Source organism: Heterodontus francisci, chromosome 39 (assembly GCF_036365525.1).
Source record: "Heterodontus francisci isolate sHetFra1 chromosome 39, sHetFra1.hap1, whole genome shotgun sequence".
Lineage (NCBI taxonomy): Eukaryota > Metazoa > Chordata > Chondrichthyes > Heterodontiformes > Heterodontidae > Heterodontus > Heterodontus francisci.
In genome coordinates, this window is record NC_090409.1 from 36,515,521 (window position 1) to 36,537,649 (window position 22,129).

General features: G+C 47.5%; 1 protein-coding gene across 2 annotated transcripts; it reads left to right on the forward strand.

Moving 5' to 3' along the window:
* The first annotated feature begins 472 nt into the window (after positions 1 to 472).
* LOC137352932 (urokinase plasminogen activator surface receptor-like) lies at positions 473 to 22,084 on the forward strand. 2 transcript variants are annotated; one of them, XM_068018787.1, is made up of 9 exons: positions 473 to 555; positions 9,061 to 9,180; positions 10,099 to 10,236; positions 10,466 to 10,609; positions 12,985 to 13,125; positions 13,215 to 13,319; positions 17,775 to 17,912; positions 20,085 to 20,219; positions 20,613 to 22,084. In XM_068018787.1, the coding sequence occupies exons 1-9, from the start codon at positions 507 to 509 to the stop codon at positions 20,879 to 20,881; spliced, it is 1,239 nt and encodes a 412-aa protein (XP_067874888.1). In that variant the 5' UTR covers positions 473 to 506; the 3' UTR covers positions 20,882 to 22,084. The 2 variants fall into 2 exon arrangements, with proteins under 2 accessions (XP_067874888.1, XP_067874889.1); XM_068018788.1 differs by having other exon boundaries at positions 20,088 to 20,219.
* Positions 22,085 to 22,129: the final 45 nt, after the last annotated feature.

The following is a 22,129-nucleotide window of genomic DNA, read 5'->3' on the forward strand; positions in this document are numbered from 1 at the left end:
GGGAATTCCAGAGCTTAGGGCCCCAGGCAGCTGAAGGCACGGCCACCAATGGTGGAGTGATGGGAATCGGGGGATGGCAAGAGGCCGGAGATTGAGGAATACTTGATCCCCAAGTGGTGACATACCAGACCCCGGCAAGGACTTTAGAAAGAAACGGGAGACTGGAAATGGGTCAGTTAGCTTGCGAGGAGAGAGGGGTCATGGGCGGTTCCATTCATCAGGTTTCTTCAAGCCTTGAACCTTCTCCCCTACCTCCAGTTTCCACCACCAGTCGTGCCATGGTTTGGAAAATTACCGTGAATCTTTGCCAAAACAGCATCTCTGAAGGTGGTGCTTTGCCAATCAAAGGGTGGAAACCACCTGTGGTTTGGCTTTTGTTCCAAGTGCATTTTTTTCTCTCTCTTTCCTGGCAACGTCACCAGCCCTATAAATTTAATAACATTCCTTTATTCTCAGCAGTTGCACCAAGTCTCGAAGACTAGAGCTGGAAGGAGAAGCAGAGGAAAATGAAGGTGTTACTTGGAGCAGTGCTACTCATCGCTTTGGTCACGGAAGGTAGAGTTTTTAGTCTGGCTCCGTGTGCTGTGCATCCCACCCCAGCTTCACTATTAATTTCTTCACAATGTGCGATCAATTATTCTGATATCAGACACATTGCAAAGAGATAGATCCCTTCCTTCGGGGTAAGAGTTGTATCTGAGACAAACAAAGAGAATGTTGCTTCACTTCAGAATATTTGGGGTTACAATTTGCCCAACGTTGTGGTGTTCCTGTGTTTTATCAAAGAGTGATATCTCCCATTGGGGATTGAGTGTTCCTGTGTTTTATCAAAGAGTGATATCTCCCATTGAGGATTGAGTGTTCCTGTGTATTATTACAGAGTGAGTGATATCTCCCATTGGGGATTGAGTGTTCCTGTGTATTATTACAGAGTGAGTGATATCTCCCATTGGGGATTGAGTGTTCCTGTGTTTTATCAAAGAGTGAGTGATATCTCCCATTGGGGATGGAGTGTTCCTGTGTATTATTACAGAGTGAGTGATATCTCCCATTGGGGATTGAGTGTTCCTGTGTTTTATCAAAGAGTGAGTGATATCTCCCATTGGGGATTGAGTGTTCCTGTGTATTATTACAGAGTGAGTGATATCTCCCATTGGGGATTGAGTGTTCCTGTGTATTATTACAGAGTGAGTGATATCTCCCATTGGGGATTGAGTGATCCTGTGTTTTATCAAAGAGTGAGTGATATCTCCCATTGGGATTGAGTGTTCCTGTGTATTATTACAGAGTGAGTGATATCTCCCATTGGGGATTGAGTGTTCCTGTGTTTTATCAAAGAGTGATATCTCCCATTGAGGATTGAGTGTTCCTGTGTATTATTACAGAGTGAGTGATATCTCCCATTGGGGATTGAGTGTTCCTGTGTATTATTACAGAGTGAGTGATATCTCCCATTGAGGATTGAGTGTTCCTGTGTATTATTACAGAGTGAGTGATATCTCCCATTGAGGATTGAGTGATCCTGTGTATTATTACAGAGTGAGTGATATCTCCCATTGGGATTGAGTGTTCCTGTGTATTATTACAGAGTGAGTGATATCTCCGATTGAGGATTGAGTGTTCCTGTGTATTATTACAGAGTGAGTGATATCTCCGATTGGGGATTGAGTGTTCCTGTGTATTATTACAGAGTGAGTGATATCTCCCATTGGGGATTGAGTGTTCCTGTGTATTATTACAGAGTGAGTGATATCTCCCATTGGGATTGAGTGTTCCTGTGTATTATTACAGAGTGAGTGATATCTCCCATTGGGAATTGAGTGTTCCTGTGTATTATTACAGAGTGAGTGATATCTCCCATTGGGATTGAGTGTTCCTGTGTATTATTACAGAGTGAGTGATATCTCCCATTGGGGATTGAGTGTTCCTGTGTATTATTACAGAGTGAGTGATATCTCCATCGGGGATTGAGTGTTCCTGTGTATTATTACAGAGTGAGTGATATCTCCCATTGGGGATTGAGTGTTCCTGTGTATTATTACAGAGTGAGTGATATCTCCCATCGGGGATGAGTGTTCCTGTGTATTATTACAGAGTGAGTGATATCTCCCATCGGGGATTGAGTGTTCCTGTGCATTATTACAGAGTGAGTGATATCACCCATTGAGGATTGCGTGTTCCTGTGTATTATTACAGAGTTAGTGATATCTCCCATTGGGGATTGAGTGTTCCTGTGTATTATTACAGAGTGAGTGATATCTCCCATTGAGGATTGAGTGATCCTGTGTATTATTACAGAGTGAGTGATATCTCCATTGGGGATTGAGTGTTCCTGTGTATTATTACAGAGTGAGAGATATCTCCCATTGAGGATTGAGTGTTCCTGTGTATTATTACAGAGTGAGTGATATCTCCCATTGAGGATTGAGTGTTCCTGTGTATTATTACAGAGTGAGTGATATCTCCCATTGGGGATTGAGTGTTCCTGTGTATTATTACAGAGTGAGTGATATCTCCCATTGGGAATTGAGCGATCCTGTGTATTATTACAGAGTGAGTGATATCTCCCATTGGGGATTGAGTGTTCCTGTGTATTATTACAGAGTGAGTGATATCTCCCATTGGGGATTGAGTGATCCTGTGTATTATTACAGAGTGAGTGATATCTCCCATTGGGGATTGAGTGTTCCTGTGTATTATTACAGAGTGAGTGATATCTCCCATTGGGGATTGAGTGTTCCTGTGTATTATTACAGAGTGAGTGATATCTCCCATTGGGGATTGAGTGATCCTGTGTATTATTACAGAGTGAGTGATATCTCCCATTGGGAATTGAGTGATCCTGTGTATTATTACAGAGTGAGTGATATCTCCCATTGGGGATTGAGTGTTCCTGTGTATTATTACAGAGTGAGTGATATCTCCCATTGGGAATTGAGTGATCCTGTGTATTATTACAGAGTGAGTGATATCTCCCATTGGGGATTGAGTGATCCTGTGTATTATTACAGAGTGAGTGATATCTCCCACTGGGGATTGAGTGTTCCTGTGTATTATTACAGAGTGAGTGATATCTCCCATTGGGGATTGAGTGTTCCTGTGTATTATTACAGAGTGAGTGATATCTCCCATTGGGAATTGAGTGATCCTGTGTATTATTACAGAGTGAGTGATATCTCCCATTGGGGATTGAGTGTTCCTGTGTATTATTACAGAGTGAGTGATATCTCCCATTGGGGATTGAGTGTTCCTGTGTATTATTACAGAGTGAGTGATATCTCCCATTGGGGATTGAGTGTTCCTGTGTATTATTACAGAGTGAGTGATATCTCCCACTGGGGATTGAGTGTTCCTGTCTATTATTACAGAGTGAGTGATATCTCCCATTGGGGATTGAGTGTTCCTGTGTATTATTACAGAGTGAGTGATATCTCCCATTGGGGATTGAGTGATCCTGTGTATTATTCCAGTGTGAGTGATATCTCCCATTGAGGATTGAGTGTTCCTGTGAATTATTACAGAGTGAGTGATATTTCCCATTGGGAATTGAGTGTTCCTGTGTATTATTACAGAGTGAGTGATATCTCCCATTGGGGATTGAGTGTTCCTGTGTATTATTACAGAGTGAGTGATATCTCCCATTGGGGATTGAGTGTTCCTGTGTATTATTACAGAGTGAGAGATATCTCCCATTGGGGATTGAGTGTTCCTGTGTATTATTACAGAGTGAGTGATATCTCCCATTGGGGATTGAGTGTTCCTGTGTATTGTTATAGAGTGAGTGACATCTCCTATTGGGGATTGAGTGTTCCTGTGTATTATTACAGAGTGAGTGATATCTCCCATTGGGGAATGAGTGTTCCTGTGTATTATTACAGAGTGAGTGATATCTCCCATTGGGGATTGAGTGTTCCTGTGTATTATTACAGAGTGAGAGATATCTCCCATTGGGGATTGAGTGATCTGGTTAAGAAACTGTTAATTGTCTTGTTCAGTAAAGGAATCTGGTTACTGTGTTCTGTTCTGTGGTAAATAATGTCTGTGATTGCTTCCACAAGTAGGAAATTTTAAAGAAAATGTTGTGATCTGTGGAGAATCGGGACTGAATTAACAGCGCATTCCTCCTGCCTCGGTCCAAACACTCCACAGTGACCTTCCTCATACCCTCAGTAACCCACCTCATCTCCCTCAGTAACCCTCCTCATCCCCCTCAGTAACCCAACTCAGCCCCCTCGGTAACCCAACCTATCCCCCTCAGAAACCCTCCGCATCCCCCTCAGTATCCCCCCTCATTCCCCTCAGTAACCCTCCTCATCCCCCTCAGGAACCCTCCTCAAAGAACAAAGAACAGTACAGCACAGGAACAGGCCATTCGGCCCTCCAAGCCTGCGCCGAACTTGATGCTGCCTAAACTAAAACCTTCTGCACATCCGGGGTCCATATCCCTCTATTCCCATCCTAATCATGTATTTGTCAAGATGCCTCTTAAATGTCTCTATGGGACCTGCTTCCACCACCTCCCCCGGCAGCAAGTTCCAGGCACTCACCACCCTCTGTGTAAAGAACTTGCCTCGTACATCCCCTCTAAACTTTGCCCCTCTCACCTTAAACCTATGTCCCCTAGTAACTGACTCTTCCACCCTGGGAAAAAGCTTCTGACTATCCACTCTGTCCGTGCCGCTCATAACTTTGTAAATCTCTATCATGTCACCCCTCCACCTCCGTCGTTCCAATGAAAACAATCCAAGTTTATCCAACCTCTCCTCATAGCTAATGCCCTCCAGACCAGGCAACATCCTGGTAAACCTCTTCTGTACCCTCTCCAAAGCCTCCACGTCCTTCTGGTAGTGTGGCGATCAGAATTACACGCAATATTTTAAGTGTGGCCTAACTAAAGTTCTGTACAGCTGCAGCATGACTTGCCAGTTTTTATACTCTATGCCCTGACCGATGAAGGCAAGCATGCCGTATGCCTTCTTGACCACCTTATCCACCTGCGTTGCCACTTTCAGTGACCTGTGGACTTGTACGCCCAGATCTCTCTGCCTGTCAATACTCCTAAGGGTTCTGCCATTTACTGTATACTTCCCACCTGCATTAGACCTTCCAAAATGCATTACCTCACATTTACCTCATACCCTCAGTAAGCCAATTCATCCCCCTCAGTTACCTTCCTCATCCCACTCAGTAACCCTCCTCATCCCCCTCAGTTACCTTCCTCATCCCACTCAGTAACCCTCCTCATCCCCCTCAGTAACCCTCCTCATCCCCCTCAGTAACCCTCCTCAGTAACCCTCCCATCCCCCTCAATAACCCAACTCATCCCACTCAGTAACCCTCCTCATCTCCCTCAGTAACCCTTCCTCTCTGTCTCTCTCACTCTACACACACTGGGCTGGTTTTCAGCTCTGGAGTTCAGCTCTTTTGTCCATGTTTGAACCAAGGCTGTAACGAGGTCAGGAGCTGAGTGGCCCTGGCGGAACCCAAACTGAGCATCACTGAGCAGTTGATGTTTATCTCAGTGTGCATCCCCGAGAACAGCCCGTAGAGCACTGAGTCTTGCATTATGGAGCTGCTTGGGATGAACCTCGACAAAAACCACTGCATCTCTTTCCACAACTGCTTTACAAAGACACATTCCAGAAGGAGGTGAACAGTGGTCTCTTCCCCAACTGCAGCCACCTGGAAAAGTTTGTGCAGAAAAACACCTTTGACCACCAGTCCATCAGGCAGTGGTCTGCACGGAATGTCCTCAAGGCCCGACGGGAAAAGGAGATGGTGGGTCCGGTCGGATGGTTCCCCCGAGCAGACCATCAAACTCAATTGGCGGAATGCCTCATCACCAGAACTTTCAAACAAGCACCAAGACATAACTTGTCTGGTGGTGAGAAGGGACCTCCCCGTCAGATCCTTCCTGGACCAATACTTCAAAGGGTAAAAAATTCACAGGCGCGTGTGGAAAGGGCAGAAGAGTGGCATGAATTAGACAGCCCGACCAAAAGCATGACACAGCCACGATGGGTGTAATGGTCTTCTTCAGAAATGTATTACTCAATGATTTTATTCAGCCTGTGCTTAAATACTGCCGATCCTAGAACAAGGTGGATCTCAGGTGATCTCAGGGCTGGGTTTTCCTTGCAACCTCATCTTTTGCAATCCTACGTGTTTCATGAGCACTTGTAAAATCCCAAACGAGATTTAAATGCAACACTTTATCGAGGGACTTTCCAGAAATAATAAGGTGGAGTCACTGAGTTGGTTGAGATCCATCACAGATGAGAAATATGGACTTGAAACTGAGCCAATCCTGTCTTTCTGCAACAGGTTGGACAACAAATTCCAAATAAAAATAGATTCATCCTTACCAGGGGGATTTATCTTTTGGCTTTAACTTTAAGCAATGTTTTGTGAGGGAAGGCCTAACGGGAGTTTAATCGCAATGGTCCCCTCCCCCACCCCCGCATCATCTCAAGACAGCAAGAGTCTGATGATCATGTCCAATAGCCAGCCCAGGCTCTGGGGGAGTGAGGTGGGACAGTCCAATGTCAATTGAGTTTCATTGCAATGGAAGGGAAACCACCTTGGCAAGCAGACAAGGAAATAGGAGATCGGTTTCTGGGTGTAGCCTTCCTCATCCCACTCGGACACTGACTGTGGAGCGCTGAGGAGAAGAGGTTTGTGTCTCTGGCCTGCAGGAGATCATTCAAAGATCAAGGAAATGTGAAGTCATTTTCATCATATATGTTCTGGTGACTGAAGTTGAGACTTTTTATGAAATGGGTCATTTATTAATCACTTTCAGACTGATTATTTCAATACAATTATTAGGTAGTTGCATCTCACACCCACCCACCCACACACACATATATATATATATATATATATAAATAGTATCCCATTCCCATATGTGGTGTGTTGAACTAATGCTCATTTGCCACTGATATGCGGGTTCTTTATTAACTCCTTTTTGGGATGTGGGTGTCACTGGCTGGGCCAGCATCTATTGCTCATCCCTAATTAGGAACACAGGAACATAGGAAGATAGGAATAGGAGTAGGCCATTCAGCCCCTCGAGCCTGTCCCGCCATTCAATGAGATCATGGCTGATCCGTGGCCTAACTCCATGTACCTGCCTTTGGCCCAAATCCCTTAATATCTTCTAAATTCTAGTGAAAGCAGGCCTAATTTGTGTAATCTCTCCTCGTAACTTAACCCCTGTAGTCCAGGTATCATTCTTGTAAACCTACGTTGCACTCCCTCCAAGGCCAATATATCCTTCCTAAGGTGTGGTGCCCAGAACTGCTCACAGTACTCCAAGTGGGGTCTAACCAGGGTTTTGTACAGCTGCAGCATAACCTCTGTGTCTTTATACACCAATCCTCTAGATATAAAGGCTAGCATTCCATTAGCCTTTTTGATTATTTTCTACACTTGCTCGTGGCATTTTAAAGATCTATGCACCTGAACCCCCAAGTCTCTTTGGACATCCACTGTACTTAACCTCTTCCCATTTAGAAAGTACCCTGCTCTATCCTTTTTGGTCCAAAATGGATAATCTCACACTTGCCCACATTGAAATCCATCAGTCACAGTTTTGCCCACTCACCTAGTCTGTCAATATCTCCTTGCAATTTTATGCTATCATCTAGACTGTCTACAATGCCGCCTAACTTTGTATCATCAGCAAATTTGGATATATGACTTACTATGCTATCATCCAAGTCATTAATGAATAATGTGAATAATTGAGGCCCCAACACAGATCCCTGCGGGGCACCACTAGTCACATCCTGCCAATCGGAGTACTTACCCATTATCCCCACTCTTGAGAAGGTGGTGGTGAGCTGCCTTCTTGAACCACTGCAGTCCGTGTGGGGTAGGTGCACCCACAGTGATGTTAGGAAGGGAGTTCCAGGATTTTGACCCAGCGACAGTGAAGGAACGGCGATATAGTTCCAAGTCAGGATGGTGTGTGACTTGGAGGGGAACTTGCAGGTGGTGGTGTTCCCATGCATTTGCTGCCCTTGTCCTTCTAGGTGGTAGAGGTCGCGGGTTTGGAAGGTGCTGTCTAAGGAGCCTTGGTGAGTTGCTGCAGTGCATCTTGTAGATGGTACACACTGCTGCCACTGTGTGTCGGTGGTGGAGGGAGTGAATGTTTGTGGATGGGGTGCCAATCAAGCGGGCTGCTTTGTCCTGGATGGTGTCGAGCTTCTTGAGTGTTGTTGGAGCTGTACCCATCCAGGCAAGTGGAGAGTATTCCATCACACTCCTGACTTGTGCCTTGTAGATGATGGACAGGCTTTGGGGAGTCAGGAGGTGAGTTACTCGCCTCAGGATTCCCAGCCTCTGACCTGCTCTTGTAGCCACTGTATTTATATGGCTACTCCAGTTCAGTTTCTGGTCAATGGTAACCCACAGGATGTTGATACTGTGACAGGTGTCAGCTGTGACTCAGTGAGTAGATCTATTGTCTTTTAGTCAGAAGGTTGTGGTTTTAAAGTTCTACTCCAGAGATTTGAGCATATAATCCAGGCTAAAGGCCAGCTCGGGTCTGCAAACGAAACCCGACCCGAGTCCGACAGAACCACATCCGACCCGGCTCGAGTCCTTTCATTTTTTCCCGCACCCGACCCGACCGTCCGTTTTTCACTTTGTTGCTGATCTGCTCGAGCTGAAAATAACTGTAACAAAACCATCTTTCCAGTCCAAAAATTGCGTTAACATTGGAGCCACTTACCAGAGGTAGTGATAGAGCGTGTTCAACTCGGCCTGGCCTGACCCGACCCGACCCGACCCGACCCGAGCCTGAATGCCGTACTCGGAAGTGCGACCCGACCCGAATCCGACACATGTCATCGGGACCCGTCAGTTCCCGTCGGGTTTGGGTTGGGTAGCAGCCTTTAGGCTGCACTTCAAACCTATGCTATCGTCATTTGAAACGTCTTCGTCTGGGACATCCTGGGCTCTCCCGAAGTGCCCGATTCCCAGACACACACACTCGGTCTGTTCAAGGCGGCTGCAACAGGAGCTGATTATTTCTCCTTGTTTCCTCTGTTACAGCCTCAGCTCTGAAATGTTTCAGTTGTGTGAGTCCAACAGGAAACTGTACCCAGCAGGAAGTGGTTTGCAATCCAGCTCTGAACCTGAACTGTAGAACTGTCTTCATCACACAGACAAATGGTGAGAACTTCTCCAAATAACATTAACTCCTTGTAACACAGCAAGGGGATGATAGTGGAAAGATAGAGAGATAGACAGGTAGATAGATAGAGAGATAGACAGGTACACAGATAGAGAGATAGACAGGTACATAGATCGAGAGATAGACAGGTACACAGATAGAGAGATAGACAGGTAGATAGATAGAGAGATAGACAGGTACACAGATAGAGAAATAGACAGGTACACAGATAGAGAGATAGACAGGTAGATAGATAGAGAAATAGACAGGTACACAGATAGAGAGATGGACAGGTACACAGATAGAGAGATAGACTGGTACACAGATAGAGAGATAGACAGGTAGATAGATGGTTAGAGAGAGAGAGCCTTGGGTATTGATGAAAACAGAAATTTTGTCAAAGCTTTCCGTCTTGCATTCATCAGGACAATTAGCAAGAGTACCAATGCAAGGGAAAACAACAACTTTACACTGCATGAGAAGAGAGAGCTGATTGGTTGACAAATGGACTCAGATTGGTCGAGGCGTTGCTATGGGCAATGCACCAGTTTATGGTGACTGACAGTTAACTGCCAAGCTTTGTTTGCAATTTAAACCAGGCAGCTTGACTCTGATTGGTCAAGGCATTGCCCTGAGGAATGAACGAGCGAATGGCTGGCACTTATTTTGTTCAGCTGAAACAAGCGCAATGGTATTACATTGGCATTCTTGAAAACTGTCCTGATGAGTGCAAGACGAAAAGCTTCGGCAAAATGTCTCAGGTTTCAGCAATACTCAAGTTCTGTACCAGCAGAGGTAGAGATACAGACGGATGGATGGATAGATAGATAGATAGATAGATACAGACGGATGGATGGATGATAGATGGAGTGGTTTGTATATTGGGTTGAAACTGACCAAATTCTGTCTGTTTTCAGGTGCAAGAAATTCTAGCCTGTTTGTCAAAGACTGTGGAAATTGTTCTGAACCCTCTTCCTTCAATGTTGGTTCTTTTGCACAGTTTCTAGGATTCAATTGCTGTCGTTCTGACCTGTGTAATGATCTGAGACATCAAGGTAAGGTTATAAACACGTTAACCCGATCAGCACCGTCGGATGCAGTACATTTGCAAAAAGGGGCCAATTTGCTGGGCTGGGGGAAAAAGGCTGACACAGACACAATGGGCTGAATGGCCTCTTTCTGTTGCTTCTGACTGATTGATTGCTTCTTAATGACATTTAGAAACCCGGTCAATGTCCAAGTCAATGCTTTAGGGATCCTTAATATTCTGTGCTTATATTTCAGTGAATGAGGACACAACACTGAATGGCCTGGAATGCTTTGGGTGCAATAATGATTCTGCTGCAACCTGCTCCAGCAGTACAAGTGTTCTGAAATGTGTCGGGATTCAAAATCGTTGCATCCATGTATCTGTTCCACAATTCGATAGTAAGTTTATGAGCTAGGATGTAACATTAAGAGTGAAAATGTCTCTTGGTTGTTAGGGGAGGCTCCTCGCTTGGTGAAAACAGGGAGATGAATGTAAATCAAATTGTGGCGTTAGTTATGAAATGATATCTCAGGTTTATTTGTGAGGATGGCGTGAACCAGGAATCCAGAAATCACTCTAAGATTCTTAACAAAGAGCTGTCATGGGAATTTTGACCCCTTGACTTCAACCGAAGCGAATCAGTCAAAGAGGTCGGTTTTTATGGAGCGTCCTGAAGGAGGAGAGAGAGAGGCGGAGAGGTTTAGGGAGGGAAATCCAGAGCTTAGCGCCCCAGGCAGCTGAAGGCACGGCCGCCAATGGTGGAGCGATGGGAATCGGGGGATGGGCAAGAGGCCGGAATTGGAGGAGCGCAGAGATCTCGGAGGGTTGTAGGGGCTGGAGGGGGGTTACAGAGATAGGGAGGGTTGCAGGGGCTGGAGGAGGTTACAGAGCTAGGGACGATTGTAGGGTTTGGAGGAGGTTACAGAGATAGGGAGGGTTGTAGGGTTTGGAGGAGGTTACAGAGATAAGGGAGGGTTGTAGGGTGTGGAGAAGGTTACAGAGATAGGGAGGGTTGCAGGGGCTGGAGGAGGTTACAGAGATAGGGAGGGGTGCAGGGCTGGAGGAGGTGACAGAGATAGGGAGGGTTGAGGGTGTGGAGAAGGTTACAGAGATTGGGAGGGATGTCGGGGCTGGAGGAGGTTACAGAGATAGGGAGGGGTGCAGGGCTGGAGGAGGTTACAGAGATAGGGAGGGTTCTAGGGTCTGGAGGAGGTTACAGAAATAGGGAGGGGTGTAGGGGCTTGAGGACATTACAGAAATAGGGAGAGTTGTTGGGGCTGATGAGGTTACAGGGATAGGGAGGGGTGCAGGGGCTGGAGGAGGTGACAGAGATAGGGAGGGGTGAAGGGTCTGGAGGAGGTTACAGAGATAGGGAGGGGTGTAGGGGCTGCAGGAGATTACAGAGATAGGGAGGGTTGTCAGGGCTGGAGGAGGCTACAGAGATAGGGAGGGGTGCAGGGCTGGAGGAGGTTACAGAGATAACGAGGGTTGTAGGGTGTGGAGAAGGTTACAGAACTAGGGAGGGGTGTAGGGGCTGGAGGAGGTTACAGAGATAGGGAGGGGTGTAGGTGCTGGAGGAGTTACAGAGATAGGGACGGGTGAAGGGGCTGTAGGAGGTTACAGGGATAGGGAGGGTTCCAGGGTCTGGAGGAGGTTGCAGAGATAAGGCATGTTGTCGGGGCGGGATGAGGTTACAAAGATAGGGTGGGTTGTAGGGTCTGGAGGAGGTTACAGAGATAATGAGGGGTGTCGGGGCTGGAGGAGGTTACAGAGATAGGGAGGGGTGTAGGGGCTGGAGGAGGTTACAGAGATAGTGAGGGGTGTAGGGGCTGGAGGAGGTTACAGAGATAATGAGGGGTGTAGGGGCTGGAGGAGGTTACAGAGATAGTGAGGGGTGTAGGGGCTGGAGGAGGTTACAGAGATAGGGTGGGGTGTAGGGTCTGGAGGAGGTTACAGAGATAGGGTGGGGTGTAGGGGCTGGAGGAGGTTACAGAGATAGGGAGGGGTGTCGGGTCTGGAGGAGGTTACAGATATAGTGAGGGGTGTAGGGGCTGGAGGAGGTTACAGAGATAGGGAGGGGTGTAGGGGCTGGAGGAGGTTACAGAGATAGGGAGGGGTGTAGGGGCTGGAGGAGGTTACAGAGATAGGGAGGGTTGTTGAGGCTGGAGGAGGTTACAGAGATAGGGAGGGGTGTCGGGTCTGGAGGAGGTTACAGAGATAGGGAGGGTTGTAGGGGCTGGAGGAGGTTACAGAGATAGGGAGGGGTGTCGGGTCTGGAGGAGGTTACAGAGATAGGGAGGGTTGTTGGGGCTGGAGGAGGTTACAGAGACAGGGAGGGTTGTAGGGGCTGGAGGAGGTTCTAGAGATATGGCGGGGTGTACAGGATGGAGGAGTTGAAACATGACCAAATTCATTTCAGGTCGGAAATCGGTCTGCACAAAAGGAAGGAAGGGAGGACATGCTGATAGGCTTCGATGAAGTAACATGGGAGGAGTCTCTTGCGGAGCATAAACGACAGCATTGAGCTGAGGGGCCGAATGGCCTGTTGCTGGGCTGTAGATTCTGAGTACGTTTGGGAGCAGCAGGGAAAGGCGACTCTTGTCTTGTATGCATCAAGCTGATCTGAACTCCGGATCCGAGTCTTTGAAATTTGTCTTGTGTTTTGAATAGATAGAAGTTCCAATTTGAGCTGTGATTTGATTTCAGGGACAGGCGATATAATTTTACACATCAGACAGGCTGGGAGTAACCTGTACGCTTCTGTTACCAACAGCTGGGAAATACATTGTCAGAAAAGGCTGTGCATCCGAGAGCAATTGTCGATCCCCCCAAGTCAACAACTTTGGAGTACAGACATCTTCTGACTTCCATTGCTGCAAGGAGAGCCTGTGCAACAATGAGACAACCCTCCCAGGTACCAATTACAGGCATGGGGTACATTGGGTAGTCAGTTCGACTGTGTTGAGTCATTGAGTCTAATATCCTATTTTCATTCTACTTAAGGATTGCAATGTCATTCTTGTAGCGGGACGCCTGGAAGTTGCCAACCCCTGACAATACAGTGCACCTCGTCAAGCTGCAAGTCATTCTACCTCAAAGAAGTCAATGGTAAATAACCCAGGCATTGGAGCTTTTCGCCTGGGGTTTGGGGGGCACATTACAATTTTTTCCTGACATAGGAGTCTGGGGAAACAATTTCAGAAAGATTAAGGTGCTAAAAATTTATCTTATGATTAACTAAAACTACAAATGGGCATTTTTGTGAAGAAGCTTTAAATGAGATTAATTTATTGACTTTCTCTTCACTATGTTGGACACTGATTTAGTGAGATACCTGGCATTTTTTTACTTGCACAAGTGCTCAATATTTGCCTGCACACTTGTTGCGATGGTGAGTATTCCAGTTAGATGTCATTCTGTCACGAGTGATCTTGATCACTCTCACTCCTCCTCTCTTTCTGTCTGTTGTCTCTCTCTCTGTGTTCCGTCCTCTGTGTGCTCCCCCCTCTCTGTGTCATCCCCGCACTCTGTGTCCCCTCCTCTCTGTGTCCCCTCCTCTCTGTGTCCCCCCCTCTCTCCCCGTCTCTGTCCCCCGCCTCTCTTTCTGTCCCCCCTCTCTTTCTCTGTCCCCCTCTTTCTCTCTCTTTCTGACAGTTGCAGAAAGCGGGAAGCCATTTCTAAACTTTGGACAGATTCGGGATTTTCCAGCGGGTTCAGATTTTTTTGTAAAAAATCTAGCGGAAAACCCCGAATGTGTCTGAAGTTGGGAAACGGCTTCTCCCGATATCAGCCCCTGTCAGCTGTGAAACTGACTTGCGATTTTTTTAAATAGCTGGTCTGCAAGAAGAAGCCAGTGGAAAATTTCTCATCTCCAGTCACAGACCCCTGGAGAGGATGAGGAATGCCCTAGTACAGTTTACATCTGCAGGCCAGATGAAAACCTCTGGCAGGTCAGATCCTGGCCCATGGGCCATATGTTGGACAATCCTGCATTAGATACACATGCATAAAGCATCTGATAACGTACCAACAACAAATTGTATTTATGTAGCAACTTTAACATAGTGAAATGTCCCAAAGTTTGGCACCAGCTCACATAAGGGGATATTAAGACAGATCACCAAAAGCTTAGCGTATTAAGCAGAATCTGAAAGGAGGAGGTAGAGAGGTGGGGAGGTTTAGAGACAGAATTCCAGAGCTGAGGGTCCAGGCAGCTGAAGACACGGCTACCAATAGTAGAGTGATTAAAATCAGAGGGATACTCAAGAGGCCAGGATTAGAGGAGTATGGAGATCTCGGAGGGTTCCAGGACTAGAGGAGGTTACAGAGAGAGGGAGTGGGTGAGGCCATGGAAGGAATTTAACACAACCATGGGAATTTCAAAATGACCGCAAAATGGACCAGTAAATGGGGGCATTTGGGAAGGGGCTCCAGTAAATGGGGGATTGGGGGAGGGGCTCCAGTAAATGGGGGATTGGGGGACGGTCTCCAGTAAATGGGGGATTGAGGGAAGGTCTCCAGTAAATGGAGGATTGGGGGACGGTCTCCAGTAAATGGGGGATTGGGGGACGGTCTCCAGTAAATGGGGGATTGGGGGACGGTCTCCAGTAAATGGGGGATTGAGGGAAGGGCTCCAGTAAATGGAGGATTGGGGGACGGTCTCCAGTAAATGGGGGATTGGGGAGGGTCTCCAGTAAATGGGGGATTGAGGGAAGAGCTCCAGTAAATGGAGGATTGGGGGACGGTCTCCAGTAAATAGGAGATTGGGGAGGGTCTCCAGTAAATGGGGGATTGGGTAGGGTCTCCAGTAAATGGGGGATTGAGGGAAGGTCTCCAGTAAATGGGGGATTGGGGGACAGTCTCCAGTAAATGGGGGATTGAGGGAAGGGCTCCAGTAAATGGAGGATTGGGGGACGGTCTCCAGTAAATGGGGGATTGTGGGAGGGTCTCCAGTAAATGGGGGATTGGGGAGGGTCTCCAGTAAATGGGAGATTGGGGGAGGGGCTCCAGTAAATGGGGGATTGGGGAGGGTCTGCAGTAAATGGGGGATTGAGGGAAGGGCTCCAGTAAATGGTATTGGGGGCGGGGTCTCCAGTAAATGGGGGATTGGGGGAAGGGCTCTAGTAAGTGGGAGATTGGGGGAGGGTCTCCAGTAAATGGGGGATTGGGAGGGTCTCCAGTAAATGGGGGATTGGGGAGGGTCTGCAATAAATGGAGAATTGAGGGAAGGGCTCCACAAAATGGAGGATTGGGGAACGGTCTCCAGTAAATGGGGGATTGGGGGGAGGGTCTCCAATAATTGGGGGATTGGGGGAGGGGCTCCAGTAAATGGGGGATTGGTGGATGGTCTCCAGTAAATGGGGGATTGAGGGAAGGGCTCCAGAAAATGGAGGATTGGGGGACGGTCTCCAGTAAATGGGGGATTGGCGAGGGTCTCCAGTAAATGGGGGATTGAGGGAAGGTCTCCAGTAAATGGGGGATTGGGGGACAGTCTCCAGTAAATGGGGGATTGAGGAGGGTCTCCAGTAAATGGGGGATTGAGGGAAGGTCTCCAGTAAATGGGGGATTGAGGAGGGTCTCCAGTAAATGGGGGATTGTGGGAGGGTCTCCAGTAAATGGGGGATTGAGGGAAGGTCTCCAGTAAATGGGGGATTGAGGGAAGGTCTCCAGTAAATGGGGGATTGGGGGACAGTCTCCAGTAAATGGGGGATTGGGGAGGGTCTCCAGTAAATGGGGGATTGAGGGAAGGTCTCCAGTAAATGGGGGATTGGGGGACAGTCTCCAGTAAATGGGGGATTGGGGAGGGTCTCCAGTAAATGGGGGTTTGAGGGAAGGTCTCCAGTAAATGGGGGACTGGGGGACAGTCTCCAGTAAATGGGGGATTGAGGGAAGGTCTCCAGTAAATGGGGGATTGGGGGACAGTCTCCAGTAAATGGGGGATTGGGGAGGGTCTCCAGTAAATGGGGGATTGTGGGAGGGTCTCCAGTAAATGGGGGATTGGGTAGGGTCTCCAGTAAATGGGGGATTGAGGGAAGGTCTCCAGTAAATGGGGGATTGGGGAGGGTCTCCAGTAAATGGGGGATTGAGGGAAGGTCTCCAGTAAATGGGGGATTGGGGAGGGTCTCCAGTAAATGGGGGATTGAGGGAAGGTCTCCAGTAAATGGGGGATTGGGGAGGGTCTCCAGTAAATGGGGGATTGAGGGAAGGTCTCCAGTAAATGGGGGATTGTGGGAGGGTCTCCAGTAAATGGGGGATTGGGGAGGGTCTCCAGTAAATGGGGAATTGTGGGAGGGTCTCCAGTAAATGGGGTGAATGGGGGACAGTCTCCAGTAAATGGGGGATTGGGGAGGGTCTCCAGTAAATGGGGGATTGTGGGAGGGTCTCCAGTAAATGGGGGATTGGGGAGGGTCTCCAGTAAATGGGGGATTGTGGGAGGGTCTCCAGTAAATGGGGGATTGGGGAGGGTCTCCAGTAAATGGGGGATTGAGGGAAGGTCTCCAGTAAATGGGGGATTGGGGGACAGTCTCCAGTAAATGGGGGATTGGGGAGGGTCTCCAGTAAATGGGGGATTGTGGGAGGGTCTCCAGTAAATGGGGGATTGGGGAGGGTCTCCAGTAAATGGGGGATTGAGGGAAGGTCTCCAGTAAATGGGGGATTGGGGGACAGTCTCCAGTAAATGGGGGATTGGGGAGGGTCTCCAGTAAATGGGGGATTGTGGGAAGGTCTCCAGTAAATGGGGGATTGGGGGACAGTCTCCAGTAAATGGGGGATTGGGGAGGGTCTCCAGTAAATGGGGGATTGTGGGAGGGTCTCCAGTAAATGGGGGATTGGGGAGGGTCTCCAGTAAATGGGGGATTGTGGGAGGGTCTCCAGTAAATGGGGTGAATGGGGGACAGTCTCCAGTAAATGGGGGATTGTGGGAGGGTCTCCAGTAAATGGGGGATTGGGGAGGGTCTCCAGTAAATGGGGGATTGTGGGAGGGTCTCCAGTAAATGGGGTGATTGGTGGAGGGGCTCCAGTAAATGAGGTGAATGGGGGAGGGGCTCCAGTAAACGGGGTTTGGGGTAACGGGGGAAGAGCACCAGTAAAGGCTGCTGGCCAGGAACTGTAAAGTGGGATTAGTCTGGACGGCTACTTGTCGACTGGCACGGACATGAGGGGCTGAATGGCCTCTTTCTGTGCTGTAAACGTCTATGAAAGATTGAGCTGGCACAGGTAGGAGGGGCTGAATGGCCTCATTCTATGCTGTATGGTGTACAATTCTATCAGTGGTACAGGTGAGCGACAGTGTCACCAATGGAAACAACCTGTAAGTGCAGTGTCATTGGGATCTGTTCTGAAATTTATTGCACGTCCACTCTCAGTGATATTTAACAACTGAGAAAGCATGACAGATAAAATCATCAAAGTGACTTTTTGTGGACTGGAAATGTGCCCCCACAGGGGTTAAATGAAGTCAGGTGGGAGGGAGGTTCGTCTGTGCGGAACATCGACATTACCAGGCATGAACTGTGTTGGGACCTTAACTGAATAAAGTGCCTGGTTGTATTTGTATTTTCACAGCTGGACATTCCAATGAGTTGGTCATTAGGGGGTGTGGGAACTGTACTGGGCGATTGTCCTTTAGAAGCGGCACATTCTCAGTGAACCTGGCTGATAGCTGCTGTCAATCTGACCTCTGCAATAATCAAACTATCGCAGGTAAGGTTCGAACATAAAGACGGGAAGGTTGAACATTATGTCCATGTCAAATTATTACAAAGTATTTCCAGCACAGAAACAGGCCATTCGGCCCATCTGCTCCGTGCTGGTGTTTCTGCTCCACACGAGCCTCCTCCCACCCCCTCTCCATCTCACCCTATCCTTCGATTCCTTTCTGCATCGATACCTCGTTCTGGTCAAGTAGAAACGTCGCCGTCCCTCTTGCTTCTGTTGGCTGGGTGCAGTCCCAGCAGTGGCCCACCACTCCCAGTGGCGCTGCTAGCGTTAAGAACCACCGGCCCGCTGATTGGCCGGCAGCTCTTGGAGGTGGGTCTTCCCGCCCAAGGCCAATCGGGTCCATGCCAGCTTGCTGAAGAGCGATCCAGTCAGTCCCGCTCCCACCCCGCTCTATCCCCGTAGCCCTGGAAGTTTATTCCCTTCAAGTGCCCATCCAATTTCCTTCTGAAATCATTCATCGTCTCCACTTCCACCACCCCAGTAGGCAGCGGGTTCCAGGTCATTACCACTTGCTGTGTAAAAATGTTCTTCCTCACATCCCCCCTGCATCTCTTGCCCAAAACCCTCAATCTGTATCCCATAGTCCTTGTACCATCAACTAATGGGAACATCTTTTCTTTGTCTACGTGTCATAATCTTGTACACCTCTATCAAATCTCCCCTCAATCTCTTTGCTTTGGGGAGAACAACCCCAGCTTCTCCAACCTAACCTTGTAACTAAAATCCCCCATCCCTGGAACCATTCTGGTAAATCTCCTCTGCACCCTCTCAAGAACCCTCACATCCTTCCTAAAGTGTGGTGACCAGAACTGGATGCAGTACTCCAGTTGGTGCCTAACCAGAGCTTTATAAAGGTTTAGCATAACTTCCCTGCTTTTGCACTCACTGCCTCTTTTTATGAAGCCCAAGATTCCATATGCTTTACTTAACAACTTTCTCGATGTGTTCGGCCACCTTCAAAGATGGATGCACATGAAGCCCCAGGTCCCTCTGTCCATATACGCTCTTTAGCACTCCGCCATTAAGTCTATCTTGCCTCTCCCTATCCCTTCTGCCAAAATACATCACCTCACACCTCTCTGTATTAAATTCCATCTGCCACTTGTCTGCCCATTCTGCTAGCCTATCTATGTCCTGTTACAGTCGATTGATATCATCCTCACTGTCTGCCACACTTCCAAGTTTGGTATCATTGGCAAATTTTGACATTTTATCCTGTATTCCAATATCCAAGTAATTCAGTAAATCAGTGGTCCTGGCACTGACCCTTGGGGAACACCACTGTCTGCCATCCTCCACTCTGAAAAACAACCATTTCAGAAATTCTTTCCCTTTAACATTATCCCAATCGATATTTGGATAATTAAAGTCCCCCAGTATCACCACGCTATTGTTCTTGCGCATCCCTTGCATTTCCCTACAGACTTGCTTTTCAATCTCTCTCTCTCACCATTTGGGGGCCAATAGAATAACCCCAGTAGGGTGATCAGATCCTTTTTGCTCCTCAACTCCATCCACATGGATCCTGTCTTTGCTCCCTCAAGAACATCCTCCCTTTCCAATGCTACAACATCTTCCCTAATCACCTGCCCTTTTTCCTTCCCTATCTTTTCTGAACGCCTTGGTGCTGTGGAATATTAAGGACCCAGAGGGCAGAATTGTAGGAAGGCAGAGATCTTGGAGGGTCGTAGGGCCGGAGGAGGTTACAGGAGTGAGGCCATGGAGGGGTAGAAACACATACAAGCAATGACAGACAGAAAAAGAGCCTCCGGTCTATCTAGCCTGTCCCACACAATTGTGATACCTTGTATATCACAATATATACACTGTGCAGCCCACCTGAAACTTTGTGAGCTCCTGGGGAGAGGCTAAAAAGTCGATAAAAATCCCAGGCCAATTAGGCTGAATAGTTAAGTCTTGGGGCAGTATGATAGGAGCTGTTAAACATCCCGACTCATAGTCAGTTGAACTGAGATCAATGGAACTAAATTTCTGGAGTTTGGGAAGGGCGGGAGCTATACCTTGTAGTCAATGTGATACTGCCCCCACTCTGTACACCTGTCCAAGGCGAACTTTGACCCCAGGGAGTCTGAAATGTGACCAGCTGATAATGGGCAGAAGCATCTGATGTGTATCTTCTTGTTTATTGGTGAGAAGAAGCAAACACCACCTTCTCTGGCCTCGAGTGTTATGGGTGTGTAGCTGTTCAGAACAATGCGTGTGAAAATCCCAAGGACACAGTGAAATGTGTTGGGGAACAGACATGGTGTCTTCACTCCTCAACCACAAGTAAGTCTTCGATTTTACTCAATTAGTTATTTCCCAATGTAACTCCAACGTAACTCTGACATAAGTCCAACTTAACACCTATGTAACACTAGCGTAACACTAACGTAACTCTGACATAAGTCCAACTTAACACCTATGTAACACTAGCGTAACACTAACGTAACTCTGACATAAGTCCAACCTAACACCTATGTAACACTAGCGTAACACTAACGTAACTCTGACGTAAGTCCAACCTAACACCTATGTAACACTAGCGTAACACTAACGTAACTCTGACGTAAGTCCAACCTAACACCTATGTAACACTAGCGTAACACTAACGTAACTCTGAAGTAACGTTGAAGTAACACTGAAGTATCAGCAATGCAATACCAACATTACTTTTTACAGATAATTTGAAACAGAATGGGACTATTAAAGGCTGCGCTTCCAAGAGTTTCTGCCAAAATCCAGATATACTTAACCTTTACGGACTCCAACCAAAGCAAGACTTCTACTGCTGCAAGGGGAATGGGTGTAATCTTAGGAACAGGAGTTCAGAGGTCAGCACAGCACAGACTACGACCTCCACTGATACTATGACAACAAGGAACAACAGTCCGGCTATTCGAGCCCTCCGTGCCCTGCTATTAATTGCTATGATGTCCTGTCTGTTTTAATTGGGGCTCTGAGCTGTGGTAGATTCTCAGCATCAGAGAATACTTTTTCTTCACACTGCAAATTTGCTTATGATCGGGAAGGGGCTGCCTGAAAGGGCGGTGGGAGCATTTTCAATAGCAGCTTTCTAAAGGGTAATTGGAGAAATACTTTCAAATGAAACATTCGCAAAGCTATTGAGGAGTGGGACTAATTGGATAGCTCTTTCAAAGATTCGTCACAAGCACAATGAGCCGAATGGTCTCCTTCTGTGCTGTAAAATTCCATGATTCACCTGTGGGGATCAGTTACGCAGCATTGGGTGATTTAACTCAACTCTAAACGACAGCTCATTTCTGGGGCTCCATGGTTAAATTGATTGGAATCTCTCAATGAGATCGCATTGCACTGCACGTACCCCTGTGTCCTGTGTAGACCATCCATGCATGACGTTCCTGCCTCGCAATTAGCCCAGCTAAGCAATCTTGTTCTTCCTCTGACACTTTTTACAGAGACATTCCCCTGTGTCCACTCCCACCTCTGGTTCAAACGGTTGTGGCTTTAAGCTCCACTCCAAGAATTTTCGAACAAATTCCAGGCTGTCAGAGGGACAGTACTGAAGGAGTGCTGCACTGTCAGAGCTTCCAGCTTTCGAATGAGCCGGTGAACCAGGGCCCCGTCTGCCCTCTCAGGTCCCCATAAAGGACTCTGTGGCCACTATTCTCCCCAGTGCCCTGGGCAGCATCGATCCCTCAAGCAGATAATCCGGTCATTATCATGTTGCTGTTTCGGGATCTTGCTGTGCGCAGATGGGCTGCCACGTTTCCTACATTACAGTCCACACTCCAAAAGAGTACTTTCACTGACTGTAAAGTGCTTTGGGACATCCCAACATCATCAAAAGTCTTTGTGTCCTAGAAACATGCAGCAACTAGATTCCAAGATGGTGGGGCTGGAGCAGACCGATGAAGGGCAAAGATTGGAGAGTACAATAAGAAATGGGATACGTGTGTTTACACATCAAAGCACAGGGATTGGAGCAGGTGCGCAATGCTTTAACCCCTTCACCGCCATTGTACGTGAATTTTGTTGATCATTACCCATTGGTGCTTGGCTGCAGATTGTACTTTGCAATTATTTCACCTGCTAATGTATAAATTAGATGCGATTTTCAGACGCTAAACACAGTTAGAATGACAGACGGTAAATTGTGCGATGCTCTGTAATTAAAGGTTCAGGAGGCTTTAAGACTGCCTGCAATAAATTGTCAT